Raw genomic sequence first — 23,464 nt, forward strand, 5'->3', positions numbered from 1 at the left:
TTTTTTTTTTTTTTTTTGGCAATTCCAATTGATCCAGTTTTTCCAGAATACATCATGAGTCTGCCCTTTCCGTCTCCACTGCTCTTTCCCGTTCTCCCCGCATCCCCTCACATTCTCCCTCTAATCCATGCTCGCAGAAGCCAGAATGATCGCCTTACAATGTAATTCAGGTCACCTCATTCTCAGACTTAAATCCTTGCAAGAGCTTTTGCCTTGTACTTAAAACAAGATCCAACCCCCCATGATGGAGTACAAGAGCCACAGGATCTGACCCTGCCACCTCTCTAGCTCCTTCTTGGTCCACTCCCCACTTGCCACCCATTCCAGTTTTTCATCCATGCCACACACATTCCTGCCTTGGAGAGTTGGCTCATGTGTCCCCCTGCCTGTGTCAGCAAGAGTATTCTAGGCAGAAGGGACAGCCAGAGCGAATACCCTCAGTCAGGACTGAACTTGCCTTGTCTCATGATTGGAAAGAAGGAAGAGTGTGGTGGCTTGATCATGGAGAGCCTTGAGAACCACGGTAAGGGGACCAGGTTTTCTTCTAGGTGCCATGGGGGGTTCTGCAGCCATGTCTGCACCACCGCATGGTGTAGGGCTCTGGTTGTAAGATCTCTCAAGGAGTTGGAAAGACTGTCTGCCAATCTACAGATGCTGTTAGACATGGCCATGTTCCTTTTGCTTTACGTTTTAGCTCTAGGGTACTTGAACTTCACAGCACTCTTCTGGTTTTCATGTCATATTAAAATTTTTGAGGAAAGCATATTGGTCAGATGGCATGGCGGGCAGGCAAGCTCTCCATTCTAATCCCTGGGATTGCTGAGGGAACCTGGGGCCCTGACTCGCTGGAGATCCTTAATAACAGAAGGCCCCCATCTCTGCACTAGGAAGTAGCTGGGCTGCTGAAAGCAAAAGGATTTGATGAGTTGGTGAGTTTCTCTTCACTCTTTCTGATATTGGGAGGTGAAGACCAGAGAGGAAGGTAGGCGACAAAAAGAGGGCATAGGTCAAAGCCAAGCTCCCCAGGTGGCCCTGCCAGTTCCATTCTTGGAACCGAAGCAGTCAAATTAGAGAGCCACAAGAGTATAGGTGAGACTCCTGGTCATCATCTGGAAGGATGTTCCTCATGCAAGGCCTTGACTAGTGGTTATCCTGTTAGGACAGTATTGAAAGCCACTCCATTAACCAGGAGATGAAAACTGCTCTAAGCTAAGAATGAGTTTCACTCCTATTGCCCCTCGGGCCATGACATGTGGTGAGACTTCCTGGGATCATCTTTTGCCACAGTGTGGATGAGGGCCCTGCTCCTTAGCAGTCACAGCCCTGGGCAGATCCTGTCTTGGGGAGGGGGGGGCAGTCACAGCCTCAGTTCAGCGGTGCCACTTGCCAGCTGTGGGACCTTGTTGATAGGTCACTTCTCCTCTCTGTGCTCGTGTTTTTTTTATGTGTCAAATGGGCTGTTACTATTAGAAAGAGCTCTTGTTTGGGTATATAAGTGACTATAACCCCATAAAGCAGATTGCACAGTTCCTGGGCAGGAGAGCGCTGTAAATACTAGCAATGATAGGAACCAGCAGTTAGTGTAATGGCTATGTCACTGGACTCCCACGTAGTCGACCGCGGTTCGTGTCCCGGACCCGGTGGCTTAAAACTCACGCCGGGCGCGTGTGCGTGCGTGCCCAAGATCCCGAGAGGAGAATGGAGGAGAAGGGATTGCGGCGTGACCATCCCCCCTGGGGGGTGATTTCTCGCTTTCTGTCTCTGTGTCTCTCTCTGTCTGGCAAGCGCACGCGCCCTACAGTGAAAATCTCTCCAAAAAAAAAAAAAATACTAGCAATGATGATGATAGTGAAACCAGTGCTTATTTATTCTGACCATCATGTTGATGACAACACCGAATCCCTCTTCTTGCCTCCTAAGAGTTTTATTGGACAGGGGATGAGTAGGAATGCAAAAGACTCAAGTACAGGTTCTGAGGACCTCTGTTCCTGGCCCCCTCCCCCCCATCCTGCAAATCCCCAGAACTCTCTCTACACCCTTACTTTCAAACATAAAGGAAGAGCAAGATTTCAAGCTTTGAAGTCAGAGGAACCAAGTGCAACAGCCCTCACCTGTAACCATGTGAGGTGACCAGGTGGACACATGTGAGCCCATTAGGATTGAATAAAAACAGTGTGAGGTGTGACTACATAATAATAAGCCTTTGAAAATCAATCATACTTGCAGCTCTGTATTCAATGGAATATTCTCTTTCAGGTCAGAATCTTTGGGGGTTTTCAACGCACACCTTGAAGGAGTATGTGAGGAGTCAGGAGCCTCCTTCAGAGCCAGTGGTGGGGCAGGGGTCATACAAGCAACCGACGGGATGCTTCTTTGCAGTCAGACCTCCTCCTGGATCCTAAATAAAGTTTCCTATCTTGATTTCCTGTATCATTCATCTGATTGGGCTTTGAATTTTTGTCTGTTTCCAAAGTAGTCCAAAGTCATTATCAAGAAGTGAATGTTGGTCATCATTCAGGAAATTCAAGCATATTCTGCAGGCTCTATTGAAATTAGCAAATTTTAGAAAATGGTTTGAGAATTAACAACATTGTTGGAATAAGTATTGTCTTAATGGGACTTCTTTGAAGAGGATCGAACTCACTTGGATAGGTGAATTCTTGCAGTTCATTAGGAATTATTCATGGTATGGCCGAGCCTTGTGGTAATGGAGTCCTGCTGTCTATAATTGTGGGCAGAGTCAAGGAAGTGACATAGCACGGATATGAAGTGACATATGGCTAAGACATCTGGTCTTAACCCCTTCCACCTTCTAGCTGGCACTGGGCAGCTGCTTAATGTCTTTATTTCCTTATGTTAAAAATGGGCATCATAATGTCTGTGGTACCCCTCACAAGGCGATTGAAGAGGAGCAAATATAACTATGATTGAGAAAGCACTTGTAGACACAGCAGGTAATTTTTGTCATGATACAGTGAGCTGACTGTGACGTTGGGCAAGTCATTTACTCTCTGAACCTGTTTCTGTAAGATGGAGATGGTAAGACAGTTTTGCAGTGTAAGGATGACATGAATTAATCCACGTAAGTGTGCACGTGCTATGTCCGTGTTAGTCACTAATACATCCAGGCAACACATCAAGCTTTATTATCATTTGTGGCTCAGGGCTTCAGAGGAAGGTAAAACAGAAGGATGAGTAAAAAGTTGGAGAGGAGGTAGATGAAGGAAGAGCATTTCTAGAAAATCTCAGGGGCCCTTTTCAGTCTTCCATCTCTGTCCTCCCACCTGTCTCTGGTTGTCATGACTGACTTCCCGTCCTTCTCCCTCTCACCCAGTGGCTTCTTCACCATTCTGTCCTTGACTGACCTCCAGGTTGGGGCTGCGGAGCATCTCCTATGAGCCCTGCTCTCTTGTAAGAGACATGGGAATGTGATCAAACGATCTAGAATTGTCTAAGATGCAGCAGTCATCCTGAGGGGGAAGGTTCCTCTCAGGGAAAGTCTTCTTGGAAGTGGTGTTTCTGAGCTGGTTGTGAGAAGTGAGTGAAGTTTCACCATGAGGCCAAGGGCAGGGGTAGGACATTCTAGGTAGGGAGGGTGGTAGGTTAGAGGCATGGAGGGAAAACAGTGTGGCTTGACCTATCTCCTCTGAGTGGGCAAATCCCAGAGTGACTTTTCTTGTCTTCAGCTATCCAGTTCTGTGCCTTTGAGGCTATGGCAGACTTTCACACAAACCAACAGGCAGTAGTTATTAATGCAAACATGTCACTTCTTCCTTGCTCAAAACTGACTCCCTTTGCTTGCTAACGGTCCCATAAATATAGATGTAAATACCAGATAGAGTGTGTGTGAAAGAGGGTCTGAGGAAGGACATTTGGGGGAGGGACAGGGAGGAAAAGCATTAATGGCACAGAGAGGTGTGGTATTATCTGTTGAAGATCTTTGTGGTTTTATCGACGGTGCTGGGGAGAGGTGTTCACCTGTTGAAATATCCATTTTGTAAGACAAGTAATAATGTGATTGTATGGAAGAAAATGAAATGAAAATAAATTAATTAATTAATAAAAAAAAAAATTCCCATGCACACACTGAAGACCTCAGTGTCTTTGTCTCTTCCACCTTTCTTTCCTTTCCTTACTCATGTGTGATCCTTTTGACTCTTCCCTCCTCTCCTTCTTCACATTCCCCCTTCTTCCTAATCCTATCAGAATGCTGACCTCCATCTGGACGGTGGGCTACGTAGGGTAGGAAAATGCAAGGTCCCTATTTACATCGGGAAACTGCAGTCCGATTCAGGGTCCTTAGTGGGCATCCTCGAAGCCCCAGTGGAAAGAACCCGGCTCTGTCCTTTCTGGATTTCGCTTTTAGTACTTGTTACCATTTCTTTGTAGCCCTCTGTCTTTGTTTTGCTATTTCTTTTTTAATCTTTCATTCTTTCTCTATTTCTGTATTTTTTTTAATTGGATTTTCTTTGGAGGCAGACAGACCTGGCTTTGGGTCCAGTTTTACCATTTGCTGTGTAACTTTGAGCACGTCATACTCTCACTACGCCTCAGTTTCATGGTCAGAAAAGTAGGGATAATCATGGTATTCTCTCAAAGGGTTGCCGTGAGGGGGAATTGCACCGTGTGAAACGCTGAGTGCAGTGCCTGGCAGGGAGCACATGCCACACACGTTTTAGCTGCAGACACCATCATCGCCATCATTGTCATCGTCATCATAGCCACTGTCATGATCCCACTCTGGTATCTTTTTAATTTCCTTGTTTTAGTCCTCCCTCTCTCAGAAGTTTTTCTTCTTCGTTTTACAAGAGGTCTTCAGAAAGTTCGTGGAAATGGCGTATTATGAAAAAAGTATGCATGCATTTCAAACCTCTTTTGCACCCAAACAAGTGCATACTTTAATGCCCTTTGTCACGAACATTTTGCAGTCCCCTCCTATTTCTCTTTTCAGCCCCCTTCCTTTCTCCTCTGTCTTCTCTCTTTTTCTTAACTGGCAATGGGTTGCAGCTGATTTTTTAAAATATTGATTGTATTTGAAGAGCGTGTTAGGTTTCCCAGTTGTAATTTATAAGCATATTAGTAAACTTCCAATTTCTTCTTTAACCAGATGCATTTATTCACCCTGCTGCCTCTGGGTGAGGCCCCCATGCTGAGCCTAACACCCCGGGGAGAGCCAGTGAGAAAACCTGCTCTCCTGGCCAGTCCAGGCCTTGGAGCCCTTTGTGCTGAAACAGCCTTGCGCTGGGCCCATTTTCTAACAGCTGTCAACGTTCCAGACAGATGACGTTTCTGTGATTTCCTTCGAGTCCCGGGCTGTTTCACAGAGGTCTGCAGGACTTGTGAAAGCCAGCCGCCCGCGTGGAAACGTCCACAGCCCGAGTCCAGGTCTGGTCTCACCGACAGGCTGCACATGCCCTGGTAGCAGGCCCATTTCTTCCTGCCCCTCCTGGTCCCCTCTCCCCTTCCTCCTCGGAACCAGGATGTTTTTCCTTGCCGCTTTATTGTGTCGCTAACCTGGCAGGCCTCCTTTGGTGGAGTCCTGCCACCCAGCTTCCTCTCTGGGTGTGAGCGAGTGTCCAGTGACAACACAGGCGACTGGGAGGCCTGCTCCCCTCACCCTGCGCCCTCAGCCTTCATGTCCAGGCATGGCCGAGAGCTGCTGGCATCAGCTTCCTTCTCAAAACTGTTCCTTTACTATTAATAAGAGTGTCCTCTCTAGGCACCCCATTGGGTATTTATTTTGCAAAGAAAATGGAGGCAGCAAAATTGGTGCCCCTAGAAACAAGGTACCCTGTCCCATGCAGAAAGCCTTCTTGTTCACATATTTAACTGAATGGGAATCTTTTGACCTTTGACCTTAGGGCTTTTTCTCAGGGCCTTAAAAAAAAACCTATAGAATTATTTTTAAAGCGGAGAACTTGAGGGCATACCAAGGTCCAGTCTAGGTAGCCTGCCTCCCTCTTTAGTGCCCCAGGCACTTCGGGCCCTGTTCTGTTTCTGGAAGCCTGACCCCAGACTCAAGAGCTCCAGGCCAGACCCTGCCTGGGTCTGGGCTCAGTCTTGGGCTCTGTCTTTCTTCCCAGAGGATGCTCAGCTGAACAAAAGCCGACTCCCTCATGGGGAGGAGAGGCAATGCACTGTAAACGGGAGACTTTTCATCACTAGAGGCATTGCAGGGGAAGCCTCTTAAAAATCTGAGCGTTAGACCTCCAGCCCAAACATTTCTCAGTGTAAGAGTTTTCTTACGGCTGCTCCTTTTGGAGTAGAAACAAGGAAGGAAACGAAACTCCCCAAGAGCCCTGGACAGTCCAGATTGAGGGCTGAGTCCTTTGTTCACACAGACTCATTTGGCTCCTAAATGTCCTCCACCCCAAATCATTACATCCGCAGCAGCGTTTCAAAACACAGCCCTGTGTGGCCCAGTGGAGGTGGCTGCCTTTCTGGGAGATTACAGCCACCTTCCCTCTCACCCCCAGGTTCCTGCCTGCCCCAGAATATCCCAGCGCTGGCCGTCCGGCCTAAAATCCCCCTTCTGGGAGGGTTCCTGTGCGAGAAGCCGGGAGGCTGCTAGGGCCCTGCAGTGAAAGGGCCCCTAATACCTGGAGGGGAGGCTCTGCAGCCCTCAACAGGAGGATGGGTTTTTTCCTCCCAGCTTAGCAGACTCCCTTCCAGACTCCCAGGGCAATCTCTGCCCCTCTGGGCCACCTCTCACACCCCAGAGGCATCAGAGTGATTTATTTCTGTGGCTCAGCTCTTTTGGAAACAAGCAGCCCCTTGAGGCAGATTCCATATCCGATTCATCCTTATAACCCTCACAGTGTCTTGCCTGTGGTTGCTGTTCAGTAAATATATACATTTTTTATTGTGGTAAAATATCCGTAACATTTGCCCTTTTAACCACTTTTGAGTATATAATTCAGTGGCATTGAGTAAAATCATAATGTTACGATGTTATTACAACCATCACTACCATCTGTTTCCAGAAGTTTTTCATGTTTCTAGCTGGGCTTTACTTACATAATAACTCCCAATTCCTCCCTGTCCCCAAACCCTGATAACCTCTCATCTTCTTTCTGTCTTTATGGTTTTTGCCTATTCTGGGTTTTTCCTAGTAAGTGGAATCAGGCTGTTTTCCCTTTGTGTTTGGCTTATTTCATTTATAGTAGTTTCCAGGGTTCACCCATGTTGTAGCATGTGTTAGGATTCCACTCATCCTCAAGGTGGAATAAACACCCCACTGTATGCATGTGCTGCATTTTTGTCCATTCAGTTACCGATGGACCCTTGGATTGCTTTCGTCTTTGGCCGACATGAATAATGTCGCCATGAACATGATTGTCCGAGTATCGGTTTGAGTCCCTGCTCTCAGTCCTTTAGGGAACATACCAGACGTGGGCTTGCTGGGTCATGTGGTAGTTCTGTGTTTTAAGTGTGTGAGGAACCACCATATTGTTTTCCTCAGTGGCTGCGTTGTTCTTCATTCCCCCCAGCAATGCACAACGGTCCAGTTTCTCCACATCATTGCCAACACTTGTTGTTTTCCTTTTTGATAATAGCCATCCTAGTGGGAAAGGTAAACCCTTTTCTAATTCATAAATACCACTCACTGGCTGTACCGTGGGTTTGGTATTGTTCCTTCCCCTCTTGGGCCTTAGTCCTTTTATCTGAGAATCAGACTAGTTGGTTGCTGTGGTCCCAAAGGGTTACAGTTGGGTACCTCTCACCTTTGGAGAGGTATGGGGGGACAAAGGCAACCCAGCCAGCCTTAGCCAGAATGAATGAGGCGGAAGGTCTGGGTTATCTGCTGAGGCATGCCACACACCATGAGAGGAAGAACGGGCGAGCTACTGTCTTTTCAGTCCTCACTGTTTTCATTTGAGTGTGGCTAATTAGGAAAGACACTGCCAGTCTCTGTTCTGCTGTTTTCTGGGCAAACCTGGACAGGTGACTTCAGTACCAACCTTTAGTCTTCTGTTAAACAGGACAAGAATTACCCTCCTGCCTGCCACTTGGAATGTCACAATCTAGCAGGATATTTCAGGCCCCTTAAGTTATCCTGTAGAAAGTGCTATGCAGATTGTCAAATGTGTAGGATTTCTTAATTTGATCTCTGAGAATAGAAGCATAATTTCATTCTGGAAAGTACCTGTGAACAGCATTCTGTTCCACTTCAGTCTGCAACCATACACCATACTGAAAAGAAACTAAAAAAGGGAGGAGGGCTATAAGTCTCTCTTTTCTTAAAAGTCTCTTTTCTCCATTCCTTGTGTGAACAATTGAATTTTAGGGAAATCTTTAAAAGAAATCTTGACAAAATACAGACTCTCAGAGGTCCAAGAATCCATTGCTGCTAGCTACCTCAGTGGAGACACAAGGCCCCAAACCCACAGTTTTCCTCACGGGTCTCTCAAGTTGAGGATCCCAGGAAAGTTCTAAGTAGGAGACAGGACAGGGCATTCGTTGCTAGGAATCAGTGTCCGACTGTTCTAGAACCTCTCCTCCACGAGCCTTACCCTCAGCAATGTGACTTTCATCTTTCATCTACTGAGTGACACACTGGAAAAGCCTAGGGGTGTTTACTGACTAATCCATGGCCTCTCCCTGCTGTCTTTCAGCACGCATGACCTTTCTCTTTGCTGGCCCCTCCTTTTAATTTCATCCTGTCCTTTCCTTGCAGTCTGGGTCTCTGTCACTGGCTCTTTCATCCTTTTAAATTCAAGTTTTCCCTTAAGTCAGTCCTGGATCCTTGGTTTTTCCTCTCCTTCGTCCTAATCAACAGCCCCAAATCTTTAGCTGCCTCCTGGACACTTTCATTGGGTCAAGTGAAAACTTCACATTTCAAAAACAGGCCTTTCTTGTCGTCACACTTACTTTCCATTCTGGTTTCTTTCTTCTCATTCTTCTCACGATGCATAAAAACCCTCTCTGAGTTAGAAGCTGATTTAGGAGTCCTTTTGCTCAGTCTTCCAGCTAATCATGTGCAGCTGTTGTCAAACCAAGCCTGTCTGATTCCAAAGCCCAGGCAGCAGGCACCGTTTCATCCCTCTGAGGGAGAGGCAAGGTCACTGCAGTTGTGTTTACGGCAGGAGTTTGGAGGCCGTGGGACTAGTTTTTGGCTCTGCTCTACTGGCCGGTGCCATCAGCTGGAGTGGGACGGAAAAAGACCTAGGTTCCGATCGTGTCTATGCTGTGATTGAACACGTGGCCCGGAGCAGTCATTTCATCTTCCTGCTCCTCAGTTTCTCCATGTGCTGGATGACGGTAGCAATGTCCACTTGATAGAGCTGTGGTGAGCATTAAATGAGATAATGCATGTGAAACCATTTAGCACCTGGTCAGTCCCGAGTAGATGCTAGTGAAACCTGAACCCACATGGGGGAACATGAAAATAAAGCCTTTGTTCTTCAGCTCTGTGCCCCAGAAACACACCGTCATAGCTGGCAGCACTTGACATCTGGCCTACCGCGGAGGCCGAAGGAGAGGTGTGGGGGTGGGATGGGCCCTCCGGAGGAAATTGCCTCTTCGGATGACACAGCACACCCCCTGCACCCTCCCACTCCACTGCTCAGAAACAATGCAAGTTGAAAACCCCTAAATCACTGCTGGAGGGCGGGAGGAGTTGATTCTGTAGCAGCTGCTAATTAGGAAATCCTATTCCTGGGCTGTGCTAGCATCCCTGTGATGTTGGTTCACAAACAGATGTTTTGGAACACTGAGACACTACAAAAGTGGAAGTTGTCAACGTAGAGAAAAATACTCAGACAAAGCAATAAAACCCTCTTGTTAATTTACTCTCCATTCATGGTACAAGGGAAAGTTATGGCCCTTGCAGCAGGCCGAGTGCAGAGAGAACGTTGGTATTTCTAGCTCACAAGATAGCTGAGAAGTGCGATGTTGACTCCAGTGTGAGGCTGGTTGGTGTGGCTCGGTTGCCATTGTGCAGAGCGCAGTTTGAAGAAATTGGCTCTGACCATCTGGGGCGCTGGCCTGGGTGAGGTGAACAGCACCAGCTTCTGCTGAGCCTTGAGATGACCCCTCCTATCCAGGGGATTCCCCATGATGTCGGCTGGGCATAGCCTCGTCTCACTCCATGTCTGGTCCAGACTCCGGGGCTTGAGGCATCCCTTCTACTTCCCACTTCTCTTGTCCATCCAGAGAAAGAGAAGGTTCCCCTGCATGTGGCAGGCCCCGAGTCCTGTCCACGTTACTCAACATTCGCCTCCTACTCAGGGTTCACATAGGTGCTGAGTAGAAAGCTACGTCATACACAACATTCCTCCGCAGCAGCCCTAAATTACTCAGGGCTTCAGGAAAGATTAGTCCTTGGGCATTGGTAAATATTTTAGCGTTTGACCTGTCGTTCTCCCTGAGCTCCACATGGAATAGTGCAAAGTACTGGGATGTTCATGATCAGCCCAGACCTCAGTTGGCCATGGGAGTTGGGGGAGGTGCTGCCTGCCCCAGCCCGTGTGGTCCTTCTCTAAGGAAAAGTTCACAGGGAGTAAAAGAAATAGAAGGTCATACGCAGTTACATGGAGGCAGTGGGATACTCTCCTTTTGGAACCCCAGGCCAGGGACAACAGGGGCATGTGATGCTAGAGGCGGGCCTGGGTCCCACCCTCAGGCCCCTGAGTTCTCCCCGCACATCTTCGGAGAGGTTATCACAGAGTGGAGCTCAGCAGGGCACAAGCTGCCCAGCAGCGTTCTAGTCCGTATTGCATTGCTAGCAGAATTACCTGTGACGTGGTGAATTTAAGACAATAGCGATTTATTTTGACTCAGAATTCTGGAGGCTGGAAAGTCCCAAGGCACGGGCCTGGCATTGGCCTCAGTGTGGCCGATGGAAGCACAGAGGATGGCAGGTGCTGCAGAGAGAGAGAAAGAGAGAGAGAGAGAGGGAGGGAGAGGGAGGGAGAGAGAGGGAGAGAGATTCTGACAGCTCGTTTTTATAACCAGTGCTCATGAGGACTAACTCCTCATAAGAGCCAGAACTTACTGAGTCTTGTGAGGCATTAGTAATCCATCCATGAGACTGCTGCCTCCATAATGCTATCACCATGGTCCAGTCACTACCCACTTGATCTCACCACCTCCCAACCTCACATTCCAAAATGTGAAACTTTGGAGGATGGCCATTATCCAAACCATAATAAGCAGCCACTCAGCTAGCCTCATCCTTTGACCAGAGTGGACTCCTAGCTTCCAACAAGACCCCAGAGCCTGGACCAGCTTTGGTACCAGCCCTGATCCATTGCCTGGGGGAGGAGTAGGAGACTGAGCGTGGGTGATTAGCAGTGCCTGCCAAGGTTACTCCCAATTCCCTTTACTGTAAGTTGATAACTCGGCCCAGCTGTGGTGGCATATGCTGCTAAGGGGAAGCCTGAGTTTGATTTCGTTCAGCCTAAAGGCTGGGCGCTGTGGTGTGCAGCTGCAATCTCAACAATTCAGGGAGGCTGAGTCTGAGGGTCACAAGCTCAAGGCTGACCCAGGTAACACAGTGAGTGTCTATCTAAAGAAAAAAGTTGGGTGTAGTGACTTGCACCTGAAGTCCCAACTGGGAGGCTGAGGTAAGAGGATTGCAGTAGCAAGATCCTTTAAAAAATAAATAAATAAATAAATAAAAGACTTGGGGGACCAGTAGTTAGCGTAATGGCTATGTCACTGAACTCCCATGTAGTCAACTGTGCTTCGAGTCTCGGACCTGGTGGCTTAAACTCACGCCAGGCACATGTGCGTGTGTGCCCAAGATCCTGAGAGGAGAATGGAGGAGAAGGGATTGCAGCGTGGCCATCCCCCCGGGAGGTGATTTCTCACTTTCTATCTCTCTGTCTCTCTCTGTCTTTCTGGCGAGTGCACGTGCCCTATAGCAAAAACCTCTCCAATAAATAAATAAGTAAGTTTAAAAAAAAAGAAAAAAAGACTTGGTAACCCTAAATCTGTTTAATAGGGGTAACTCAGTATGTAGCAGGTATGGTTCTAAGTGCTTATGTGTATAGACTCTATTACTCTGCCCAGTAGCCCAGTGAGGTAGGTAGTAGTATTATCCCTATTTTACAGATGGGAAGCCAAGGCTCAGAGAAATTAGGTATCTTACCTAAAATCATAGGACGTATAGACCTGGACAGTCTGACTTTAACCACAGTCCGTGCATTACCCACTGCCTGTTATTAAGAGCCAGAGTTCTTAGATGCATGGATGGAGCCAGAAGCAGATTCATTTCCTTCCGGATGAGAAAACCTATTGATAGATTCACAAGGTATGGGTAAAACAGCTTTTTAACTCCTCTCCTGTGTTCCTGGAGGAAGAAAGAGAAAGATTCCGAAGTAATAGTTTCTCACCAGCCTGGGGGACTGTGGAATTGGCTAGGGAGGAGAAGGTGGACATGTAACCACAAGCCAGCAGGTCTCTGGAGTCATTGACACCGCTCTTTGACCGGGCCACTGGTTATGGCATAGAAAAACAGAAAAATATGTCATGACTTTTCCAACAACCCAGTAGTTTATATCAAAATGGTTACACACATATATACATACATATATACATATATGTAACTGAACTACATACATGCATACACACACATACATATATGAATATGATCATTGGAAAAAGTCATGATCCATTTTTGCATAGAAAAATATGTCATGACTTTTCCGATGACCCAGCAGTACTGAGAGTGGATGGGCATCAGGGGCCAAGCAGCCCAGGCACCAGAAAGCTCATCAGTCCTTCAGCTGTGCAGTGAAAAGCTGCCAAAGTGCTTGTGTTTTAGAAACGTCCCCGGAGCCCCAACCTGTGCACTTCTTTATTACCAGATTGCTTGAGCCAACTTTATATTTAAGGTCTCTAGACTTTCCCCACCTTAGAGGACAGCCTGGAGACCAAAGAAAGCCCATACAAATGACTTCTCCAAGTCTCCAGACCTAGGATCTTTTTAAAGATACCAACCATTTCTTATTCTTTTTATTGGGAGATATATTTTTTTAAAAATTTGTCAGGTGATGTTTGTGCTTGCCAGAGAGAGACAGTGAGAGGGAGAAGGAGAAATCACCCCCAAATCGGGCGTGGTCATGTTGCAATCCCTTCTCCATTTCTCCACCTTGTCAGGATTTTGGACATGCACACGCATGCACCTAGCATGTTTTCAAGCTGCTGCGGCCAGGATTTGAACCACATGGTTGGTCATGTGGGATCTAAATACCTTAATTAGTAGGCCACAGGACTGGCCCATTTAAAAATATATGCTTTAATAACATGGGGTCACTTGGTACATACCATTTTATAATTTATTTTGCACTGAACAATATAGGATGAACATAATACATAACTAAAACTGTATTAGCAATATATTTCAGTTAGTCCTTTAAAATATCTTGAGCTTGGCATAGCAGCATGCACCTGTAGTCCCAGCTACACAAGAGGCAGAGGCAGGTGGATCACAAGTTTGAAGCCAGTCTGGGCAACATGGTAAGATTTTGTCTCCAGGAAAAACTAAAAGAAAGTATTTGACCAAAAAAAAAAAAAAAAAAAAAAAAAGAAGTGATGAGGGCACCTGGCAGCATAGTGTTTAAGGGTGCTAGATCCCATATAGCCAACTGTGTAGTTCGATTCCTGGACATGGTGGTTTGAAAAATGCAGTGGACGCATGTGGTACGTGCCCATAATCCCAAGAGGAGGGCTGCTTTTCTGAGAGGAGAATGGAGATGTGTGTTGGACTTTCTCACTACGTTTTTGTTGACCATTTTTTCATATTTTCTATCTTTTTAAGTTTTTATTTATTTTAATGAGAGAGAGAGAGAGGTATTATGCTACCCTTTTAGCCGGTGTGATCATGGGTATGCTCCTGGGTGCACCTGGTGCGTTCGGGTCAACCCAGGGTCAAACGTGGGGTCTCCCATATGGGTCTAAGTATTGCCTGTGCTGCCATGACTAAGCCATCATATTTTCCATCTTTTCATCTAATTTTGGACATTCTTTTGTTTATCTATTTTATAATTCATAATTCTTAGTCATATCTAGTCTGCTGTTGAGTTTCTTAATGTCAGTGATTTTTTTTTTTTTCATTTCTGGAATTTCCATTTAGATGTCTACCTAAATGGGCACCTTTAGGTATATGAGATACTTTTGGTCATTCTGAGAGTACCTCAAAAATTTGGGAAAATAGAGAATTAAAGTGTCAGTTTATTTTGGTGCAAAAACATTTTTGAAATCCATGCATAGGTTTTTTCATATTTCACCTTTTCTATGAATTTCTTAGAGGACTTTGTATTTACATTCTGTTTTCTTCCTTCTCCTCACATAACTGTTACCATTTTTGGTAATTCCAGTGTTTAAAGTCTTATCTCATTTGCCGACTTCTATTCATGGGTGCCTTGTTTCCTTGTATAGTTTATGAAATTTTCACTATGATTTCTTATTTCCTAGATGTTTATCAATAAATGATGAAACTGGGTTGAAAGTATCTTCATTTAAAGAGTATTTGTATTTACTTCTCCCAGAAACTGGAGGTACTGTCTGTCAGGAACCCCCTGACCCTTTATTATATATATATATATTATATATTAGGATGCGTGTGTGTGTGTGTGTGTGTGTACGTGAGAAAGAACAACAAAGTTCACCCTTTTGAAGTGTGTAATTCAGAGGGTTTTAGTGTAGTCACAGGTTTAGGGCCATTCCTCAGCCTGAGGTTTAGAACACATAAATAATGTGTGTTTGTCCTGCACACACACATGTGTAATCTTATGGTTATAGATTCTTGAGTGAGATTCATTTTTTCTTTTGTCTAAAACCCAGATTGAGGGCCAGGTTTCCTTGCCTTTCTGCATGGCAGGTTTGCTTCTTGCCTTGCACAGTGGTTTCCTTTTAGGCTACCTCCTGGAGAGTTTTGTTTCCTGTCTCCCGTGGCTCTCGGAATAGAAGTTCAGGGTCACTAATGTTGAGCAGGTGCCCCAGGGCAGGTACTAGCTACAGCGTCAGCTCACCTATCTGAATTTCTGGCCTCAGAAGATTTGATTCTTTACCTCATTGCCAGCTCAGCGATGCATTTAGAAATATTTTAAAAACGTTTTATTCAGCATTTTTAGTTGTTTATAGTGACAGTTATTGAGGAGACTGAGGACTGTTGTCTCTCTTTTGGTTTTCTTTATAGTGTGCGTTTTTTCCTTTCTTGCATCTTCAACCCATCAGGGAGAGAGCATGGTTCAGTGAGCCGCGTCCCGCATGCGGCCGTTCTTTTCCTCTCAGAGACTGCGGTGGGTTTTCTAGAGCCAAGTGGGTCTAGGACTTCCTCTCCTGGTCCCTGAAGGAGGAGACATTTCTACTTCCTTAAAGGCCCAGCCTCACCAGAGGCCAAGTCTCCCCCTTTCTATGTCTATAGCAGAGCTAAGTTCACTACCTTCTTTTGCTCATGGCTTGTCAGCTTTGAGATGTGGGTTAACGGTCTCTTCAGTCTCCCCATAATCACTTTTTTTCTGACTTCCTTCGAGAATATCTTCTCTCCTTGTACCCAGTTAACCAAGAGGATAGAAAACGTGTCCTTAAGCCTTTCTTTCATCTTCTCCTAGGCCAGCTTGCTTTTGCAGCCCAGGTTGGAAGAACAAAGGGAGCATGCCCTACGGATCAGTGCAGCCTGTAACCCCAAGGTCTCAAGTTCAGTGCGGCCTTTGTGACTGCCCCTGGAAATGCCCCTGAGCAGCCCCTTGCTAGCTAAGTCCGGGGCTTGCCTGTCTGGGGCTGGGCCCCAGAGAAGCCCAGATGCCTGGGCAACTTCCCTCCCTCTGCAGGAAGCCTCTGTTAATTATCACCCACAGGAAACAGAATAGGAGGCACAAAAACAGTAATTCGCAGGGGATTTAGGGAGGAAATGGTTCCCTTAGGAAAGTTTGTCATAACCTCTCATGGAAGTTTTGTAATGACCATTCCCCCAGCCCCAAATCAGTGAGCCTCTGCTTCTGAGGAGTGTGCAGGAAAACGGTGAGAACCACTGATCTGGAGCTGGCCATCTAGTAAGGTGACCGCTAGCCACATGTGGTTATTGAACTCTTGAAATATGGCTACTAAAATACTGGCTTTCAAAGGTTTAATACCAAAAAAGGGGCAGAAAGTATCTCAATATTTTTATATCAGTTACATGTTAAAATAATATTTTGGGGCCATTCCTGTAATGGCTGCTTCCTGGAAGGTAGTGTTGTCATGTGGAGCCTCTTAGCCTCTGTATCTGGAGCTCTAAGAAGGGAATCTTTCAAATAAGATAGGATGGTATGTATGTATGTATGTGTGTGTGTGTGTGTATGTGTGTGTATGTGTGTGTGTGTGTATATATATATACATATATATACACACACACACACACACACCATTTCTCAGAACCTTCAGCCCTCAAGATCCCAACCCCATGAGCTCAGTTTCGACACAGTTGGTCTTAGTGTTTGTGGAAGCTGGAGATGCCATTGCGCTCTTGTTAGGGTCGGTCCTCAACATCACAGGCATTTGTGCTTGCTTAGGTGTATGTGCATGAGAGAGAAATGGACAGATATGACTTGGAAGGGCCTTCTGAATCAAGCTTCGCCCTGAAAACCTTTGTGCAGCTGAGGCTAAACTTGAGCATTGATGTCTGAGTTTCCCCAAATGGTATAGGGTAGCCACATTCTTAGCTGTTTCCCATAAAATGCGTACAAGTTGATGTCTCAGTGGGGGAAAAAAATGTGTGTGTGTGTGTGTGTGTGTGTTTAACAACAAATAATGCACTTAAAAATGTAGCCTATAGGGGACCAGCAGGTGGCATGGTGGTTAAGGTACTGGACACTCCCACATGGCTGACCAGGGTTCGAGTCCTGGATCTGGTGGCTTGCTTTCTCACTTCCTCTCTCTTTCACTCTCACCCTCTGTGTCTCTCTGGTCAAATTAAAAATTAAATGAACGAATAAATAAAATAAAATAAATAATTATTTTTTAAAAAATAATGCAGCCTATAATTTGTGTTTGCTGGTTAGAAAGGTCAAAGAAGTAAGATGGCTAAAACTTACATAAGTAATATTTTGTACTTTTACTACTGTCAAGCACGTGCAATAAGGAAGTTCTTGTCCAGAATCCAGGGAAGTCTCCGACTGTCCAGTTATAATCACTGCCTCCTGAACCAATGAGAAGTCTTCATATTTTTATTGGATTTTTGTTTTGTTATCTCACGAGTTAATAATGTACTTAGGTATCAGCTGGCTAAAAATGAAAACTTTTGTCTCTGCAGGACAAAAGTTTTGAAAATGTATCTAATGTATCCAATATGAAAATGGAGAAGAGATTTAATTAAAAAAACTATATTAACATTAAAATGGAAAAGAGATTTTAATATAAAAAAACTTCTATATTAATTAGGTTACATTCCCATGGTGAGAAGTACTATATTAAATACAAACCCATTATGTTGTAAAACATAATAGGGACCAGCAGTTAGCATAATGGCTATGTCACTGGACTCCCATGTAGTCAACTGCAGTTCTTGTCCTGGAACCGGTGGCTTAAAACTCACGCCGGGCGTGTGTGTGTGTGTGTGTGTGCCCAAGATCCCGAGAGGAGAATGGAGGAGAAGGGACAGCAGCGTGGCCATCCCCCCGGGGGGTGATTTATCGCTTTCTGTCTCTCAGTCTGTCTCTGCCTGTCTGGCGAGCGCATGCGCCCTATAGCAAAAAAACTCTCCAAAATAATAATAATAATAATAATAATATTTTGGGGCCAGCCAGTGGTTAAGGTGGCTAGATCCCACGTAACTGACTGCCCAGTTTGAGTCCTCAACCCAGTGACTTGAAACACATGCCAGCTGTGTGTGTGTGCCTACATGCCCAAAATCCCGAATGGCAGCTTCTTGGATGAGAACTTGGGCATTCTACTCACCTGCTCTGACTCTCAACTTCCTGCCTGGACAAGCCATGTCAGATATTATAGATGATTTCCTCTGTGCCCATTATCCCCCTGGCATTAACTTCATCCTCAGAACGTTTTCAACTAATACCCTCTTTGCCATTATCTTGAGTGTTCCAAAAGTAAATTATTATTTAAATATATTTTCTTTTTTAAAAAAATTTACTGATTTAATTAATTAATATTTTAAAAATTTGCTATAGGGCACATGTGTTCGCCAGAGAGAGAGAGAGGGAGAGAGACAGAGACAGAGAGACACAGAGAGAGAGAAAGTGAGAAAGCCAGCCACTAGGTCAAGGACTCAAATTGTGGTTGGCCATGTGGGAGTCTGGTGCCTTAACCATTATGCCACCTGCTGGCCCCTAAATTTATTTTCTAACTAACATAAATTCATTCCTAATTTATAAACTTCAAAGAAGAGGCCATGCTCACAGACAACATTTTCTCAGCACCTCTGTACTATAAATAACTCTCCTTTTCCACCTGAGCACAACTGAAAGGTATGGGGTTTGGGTTTGGAACACGCAGTCTGGGGGAGTCCCGGCCCTCCTGCTTTGTATTGTATGACTTTGCAAATTACATGGCCCGCCCCTGAACCAAACTCTGCCTCAGTGGGGAGAATAAGAGTATCTATCTTAAGCTTTGTGCAAGGACTAAATTAATGAATATACATCAGGTGCTAACAGATATTTGACACACATTCATGTTTGCTATTATTAGTATTGATTTTTTTTTTGATAGAGAGATTTTGCTATAAGGCACATGTGCTCACCAGAGAGAGAGAGACAGAAAGCAAGAAATCACTCCCCAGGGAGATGGCCACGCTGCAATCTTTATCCTCCATTCTCCTCTTAGGATTTTGGGCACAGGCACATGTGCTAGTTTTTAAGCCACTGGGTCCAGGACTTGAACTGCAGTCGACTATGCGGGAGTCCGGTGACGTAACTATTACACCATCTGCTGGTCCCGGTATTATTATTTTTTTTTTTTTTACAGAATAAGGTTATGCTCTAAATTCTATTTTGAAGCCTGCTGTTCAAAGTCAATAATTCCTCTAGCATACCTTTATTTTATAGCATCATTTTTAAGGTTACATAGTGTCCTTCCCTATGGGTATACCGTATCTGATTTAACTGATCTCCTGTTATAAAATTTTTTAAGTCCTTCCTTCGTGTTTCTTTCTTCTGCTACTGTAAACAATGCTGTAATGAACATCTGTGCAGCTAAATCTTTCCCCACATTTTTGAGCATTTCTTTCAAATGAATTCAAAGAAAAATGAAACCTATTTACATTACAAAAGTATTAGTCACAGTGCCAAATTCTTCATGTTTACCAGAATTGCGTGTTTCAGCTCCTGCCTGCAAGAGTAGCTGTCAGGGACAAGTGCTGCCAGTTTTTACTCTCCTGCCACCCAGAAGGCACAGTTCCCAGTCTCCGTGCTTATGCAGTACTTCCGGCCCTCTGTCTTCCCCGGACCCTCCTCTTTCAAGCCGTTCTCTGAGCCTGCCTAGGGGATTGAGTGCTCTTCCCTAAGGGCTGTATTAATTTCTTTCTATACTTTTTCATCAGTTACACTATTTACTTTCAAATTTAATCCTATATTATTGCTTCATAATTTCTTCTGCTGAAATGCGAGAATAATTAGCATGGGGAAAAGGAAGATGTAATTATTCTACTTGAATCCAATTCTCTCCTGATGTAATCCCATGGTGTCTTTTCTGAAGTTTACTCTTTTTTCAGAGGCCAGCGCATTCTCTCTGATGCATGTTCTTAACTGTTTCAGCCGCAGTAAGGAACCACTGGCCAGAAAGTCACACTGACCCCCACGTAGAAAACATCACCTTCTATCAGAATCAAGAGGACTTTTCAGAAGCGGCCTCCAAAGAGGATGTGATGTTTCCGATCTCTAGAAAGAACCCCACTTCTTCAGGTGCCCCAGAAAACCTTACTCAGCTAACTGAAACAGCAACTGCGGGAGGAAGGACTGACTCTTCAAGCAGAATAAACTCTACCGGTTTGCCCAGCGGACACTCTCCTGAGACAGCCACAGCTCTGACTTCCCCGAGCAGCAGCTCAGGTGAGCTTGAGTTGCGACGCTCCCTTCATTCATGTGGATCCAGTCTTGAAGGACAAAGGGCTCGCCATCCCCTGCCCCCATTCTGAGCCACTGTGCCGTCCAAGGATAGACCAGGGTGGACCAGACCTGTGTTTTAGGCCCCATGTGTGGTATGCTTGTAAGTACCCACCAGACCTGGGGGCAGCTCTGCTGAGCCACCTGGCCATCTCAGAGGCACCAGGTCTCGGGGGATGCACGGCAGGGAAAGAAAACCGGCCAGCGCTGTGTTGCGTTGATGTGACTCAAAGATTGTTCTTGCTCTGATCTGCACAGCTTGGCAGTTTGCTCATTTCAGCAAAGGACTTCAAGCAGGGGCTGGGGCTGTGTGGGTAAGATGTGACTGAGGAAGAGAAGGAAAGGAAAGCAGCACTGGTGAGGTACCTGCTGTACGCCAGCATGTCTGTGCTCTTGGTCCTTGCGGCAAGCCATGAGGTCATTTCGTTCTCATTTTAGGGATTTGGAAACAGAAAGGCAGCGAGGTTAATGAACTGCCTAACTCAAACAGCAGGTGTCAGAGCTGGGATGTGAGCCTAGGCCTGTGTATCTGAGGGAGGTGGCCGGGGTGACTGAGGGGCTGAACGCCTGGACCATGTGAATGAAGGGACAGAGGAGGGAAAAACCAGTGTGGCCCTTTGGTGAAGTGGCAAGGCCAGCAGCCTCCTGGAGAGGGCATAAGTTGTTCACCGAGCAGAAGGGGCGGGGCTCGGGACACCAGGCAGTTTAGATTTGCTGTGACGGGAAAAGCCCTTGACGGTGTTTGGACCAGAGAGTGATGTGACTAAGGTGAATTTGAGGAGAATTCACCAGGTGGCAGGTACATGATGACATGGGGTGGGAGGATGGGGGGAACCTGACCACTAGGGAGACCTCGAAATCCAGACACCGGGTGCCAAGATAGGGCCTGGTGGCCACAGGGATGCAGAGGAAGGATCGGGAAAGAGAGTTCACAACACAAAGTTGATAGGACGTGGTGATGACCTGCAGTAGGGGATGACACCCTCAGGGGACTCCCTGGTGTGGATGGAGGGACTCCGTTCTGTGACAGAGATGTATAAAAGTACTTGGTGTTCCATCTGTGAATGGCGGCTTCCGCTTAGAAACTCTGCACCCCCTGCTGCCTGGTTGTGGTGGGCACCAGATGTTGGAAAGTTTATGTTAAATTCAGGTAAACGCTGGGACCTGCTTTGTGCCGTGTGAGTGATGGGTCACAATGATTGGACTCTGACCTCTGTTTCTATACTGTCTGAGACTCAGCTCCGCTGTGCCCTTTTGTGATCATTTTACCACAGAATGCCAAGATTTCATGAGGTATAAAAACAGTGATTGTTTGGGACCAGCAGTTAGCGTAATGGCTATGTCGCTGGACTTCCACGTAGTCGACCGCGGTTCGTGTCCCGTACCTGGTGGCTTAAAACTCACGCCGGGCGCGTGTGCATGTGTGCCCAAGATCCTGAGAGGAGAATGGAGGAGAAGGGATTGCAGCGTGGCCATCCCCCCTGGGGGGTGATTTCTCACTTTCTGTCTCTCTGTCTCTCTCTCTTTCTGGCAAGCACACATGTCCTATAGCAAAAACCTCTCAAAACAACAACAACAAAAAAACCCACAATGTTTGTCTGTCTGTGGTCTCTCTTTTAGAAGTCCATTTCCCTTTTTATTTTTTTTCTTTTAGGTTTTGCCATAGGACACGTGCACTCACTGGAGAGAGACAGAGAGAGAGAGATAAAATGAGAAATCACACCCCAGGGGGAATGGCCACGCCACAGTCCCTTCTCCTCCATTCTCCTCTTGGGATTTTGGGCACGCACGCACAAGCACCCAGTGCGATTTTAAGACACCAGTTCTGGGACTCAAGCTGTGTGTGATTGGCTGTGTGGGAATCCAGTACTTTAAGCACCTGTTGGCTCCCAGGAGTCCATTTTTCTTAGAATGAACTGTTACTTCTAATTTCTTCTCACATCTATAAATTTTGGAGACATTAGTGTTGAGCTCACTGAATGACAGTAAGACACGGGGAAGTGTGTATGGGGTTCATCGTTGCTATCTGCTTTCAGCCTCGGGAAGATTTCATCTGCCATCCAGCAGTTCAGAGTCCGAAGAAAGAATAGCCCCTTCTCAGATGGAGAGTGGAGCATCCCCGGCATCCCAGGGCTCACTGGAGAAGGGGCAGGGGCTTTCAGAAGTGACTGTGCACACCCACGTGGCTGCTGCTGTGGTCTCGAGCCAGTCCTCTCTGCCTGCTCTGGAGACGGGAGAACTAGCCACGCTGTCCAGGACGAGAACGTCAGTCCCAGAGCTCTCCAGGACACCAGCTTACTCTCCTCCGTCAGACCATTCTTCATGTGAGTGCTCCTGTCCCAGGCGTAACCTCCCACACCAGTGCCAGGAACACAGGCGGATGGGTGGAGCTGTCTGGTGATGTACTCGTAGCAGGGAGTAAGGGGAAAGACGCTAAAATGCCTTCCTCTAAGGCCAAGTATTTGGGGTAGAAGTACCACTTACAGCTTATCTCAGTATTGAAGTGTGTGTTTAAACAAATCTTTCCTTAATATGGAGGGAAATAATAGTTTGTCTGTGGCTATTCTAGGCCTTTCTATTCACCATCCCCTACTCTCCCTGCACAGTCTCCCCCACTAACCATAAACATACATACACGAAGACCGAGTGATACAGGTACGTATTCTTACACAGGAAGCCACATGCTGGGTATGTGAAATGGTGAGCATCGTACCATTTGATTAGGAGTTAGATTTTATTTTTTCATTATTGCAAAAATGGTTTCTTCAGTGGCAAAGAAAGCGTGAGTATGCATTTTTCTAGGCACCGTTTTGAAAACAAAAACGCACTGCAGGTGTTTGCAAGCATGATATTAGTACCTGCAGCCATGGAGTACTCCCCTCTCTGGCATTCTAATTCCTGCTCATGAATTAGATCTCAGCTCAGATAGTTCATTCCCATGAGCTAATGTTCAACTCGGTGGTCCTCTGTGCCACCCACCATGTTGTACCAGGTCATCCGATGATTATCCACCTAGAGAGATTGTAATTGTATGTTGAAGGCACAGGCTTCTCCTAGGTGTCCAACCACCCCCAAACAGGTGCAGCTGACCTTGAAGTAGGGCTTAGCTTATGCCCAAATATCCTTACATGACACATCCTGACGTAGGCCCTTCTTTCCTCTTCTCTGGTGTTTTATTGAGTCTGTGTGTGTGGCTTGTATTTTATCTCTTGCCATAGGGAGTAGGACAAGAAAGCTGGCAATATGCTTGGGGAATAGAGGTTAGATTACTTTAGAAATTGCTGTTGCAAAATTTTTATAGATCAGAGGTTTTTGGAAGTACTTTGCAAGACTAGGAGTCTGGGTTTATGTCATCAAAGCAGAAAGTGAACCCAGAGGTCCTTTCTGGAATGCTTAAAGAAGCCAATTCCTCTAATATATCT

The 23,464-nt window shown here is 45.9% G+C and overlaps 1 protein-coding gene across 1 annotated transcript in view; it reads left to right on the forward strand.

The window, feature by feature from the left end:
- The window catches only part of HEG1 (heart development protein with EGF like domains 1), a gene marked incomplete at its 5' end in the record, with an annotated part of 92,464 nt that overhangs the window by 8,108 nt on the left and 60,892 nt on the right, over positions 1 to 23,464 (forward strand). Inside the window, 2 exons of the mRNA XM_006154592.2 lie at positions 19,695 to 19,988; positions 22,079 to 22,366. Coding sequence (XP_006154654.1) covers positions 19,695 to 19,988; positions 22,079 to 22,366 — 582 coding nt within the window. The remainder of the gene's footprint in view (positions 1 to 19,694; positions 19,989 to 22,078; positions 22,367 to 23,464) is intronic.

This window comes from Tupaia chinensis, unplaced genomic scaffold, assembly GCF_000334495.1.
Source record: "Tupaia chinensis unplaced genomic scaffold, TupChi_1.0 Scaffold000415_1, whole genome shotgun sequence".
Taxonomy (NCBI): Eukaryota; Metazoa; Chordata; class Mammalia; order Scandentia; family Tupaiidae; genus Tupaia; species Tupaia belangeri.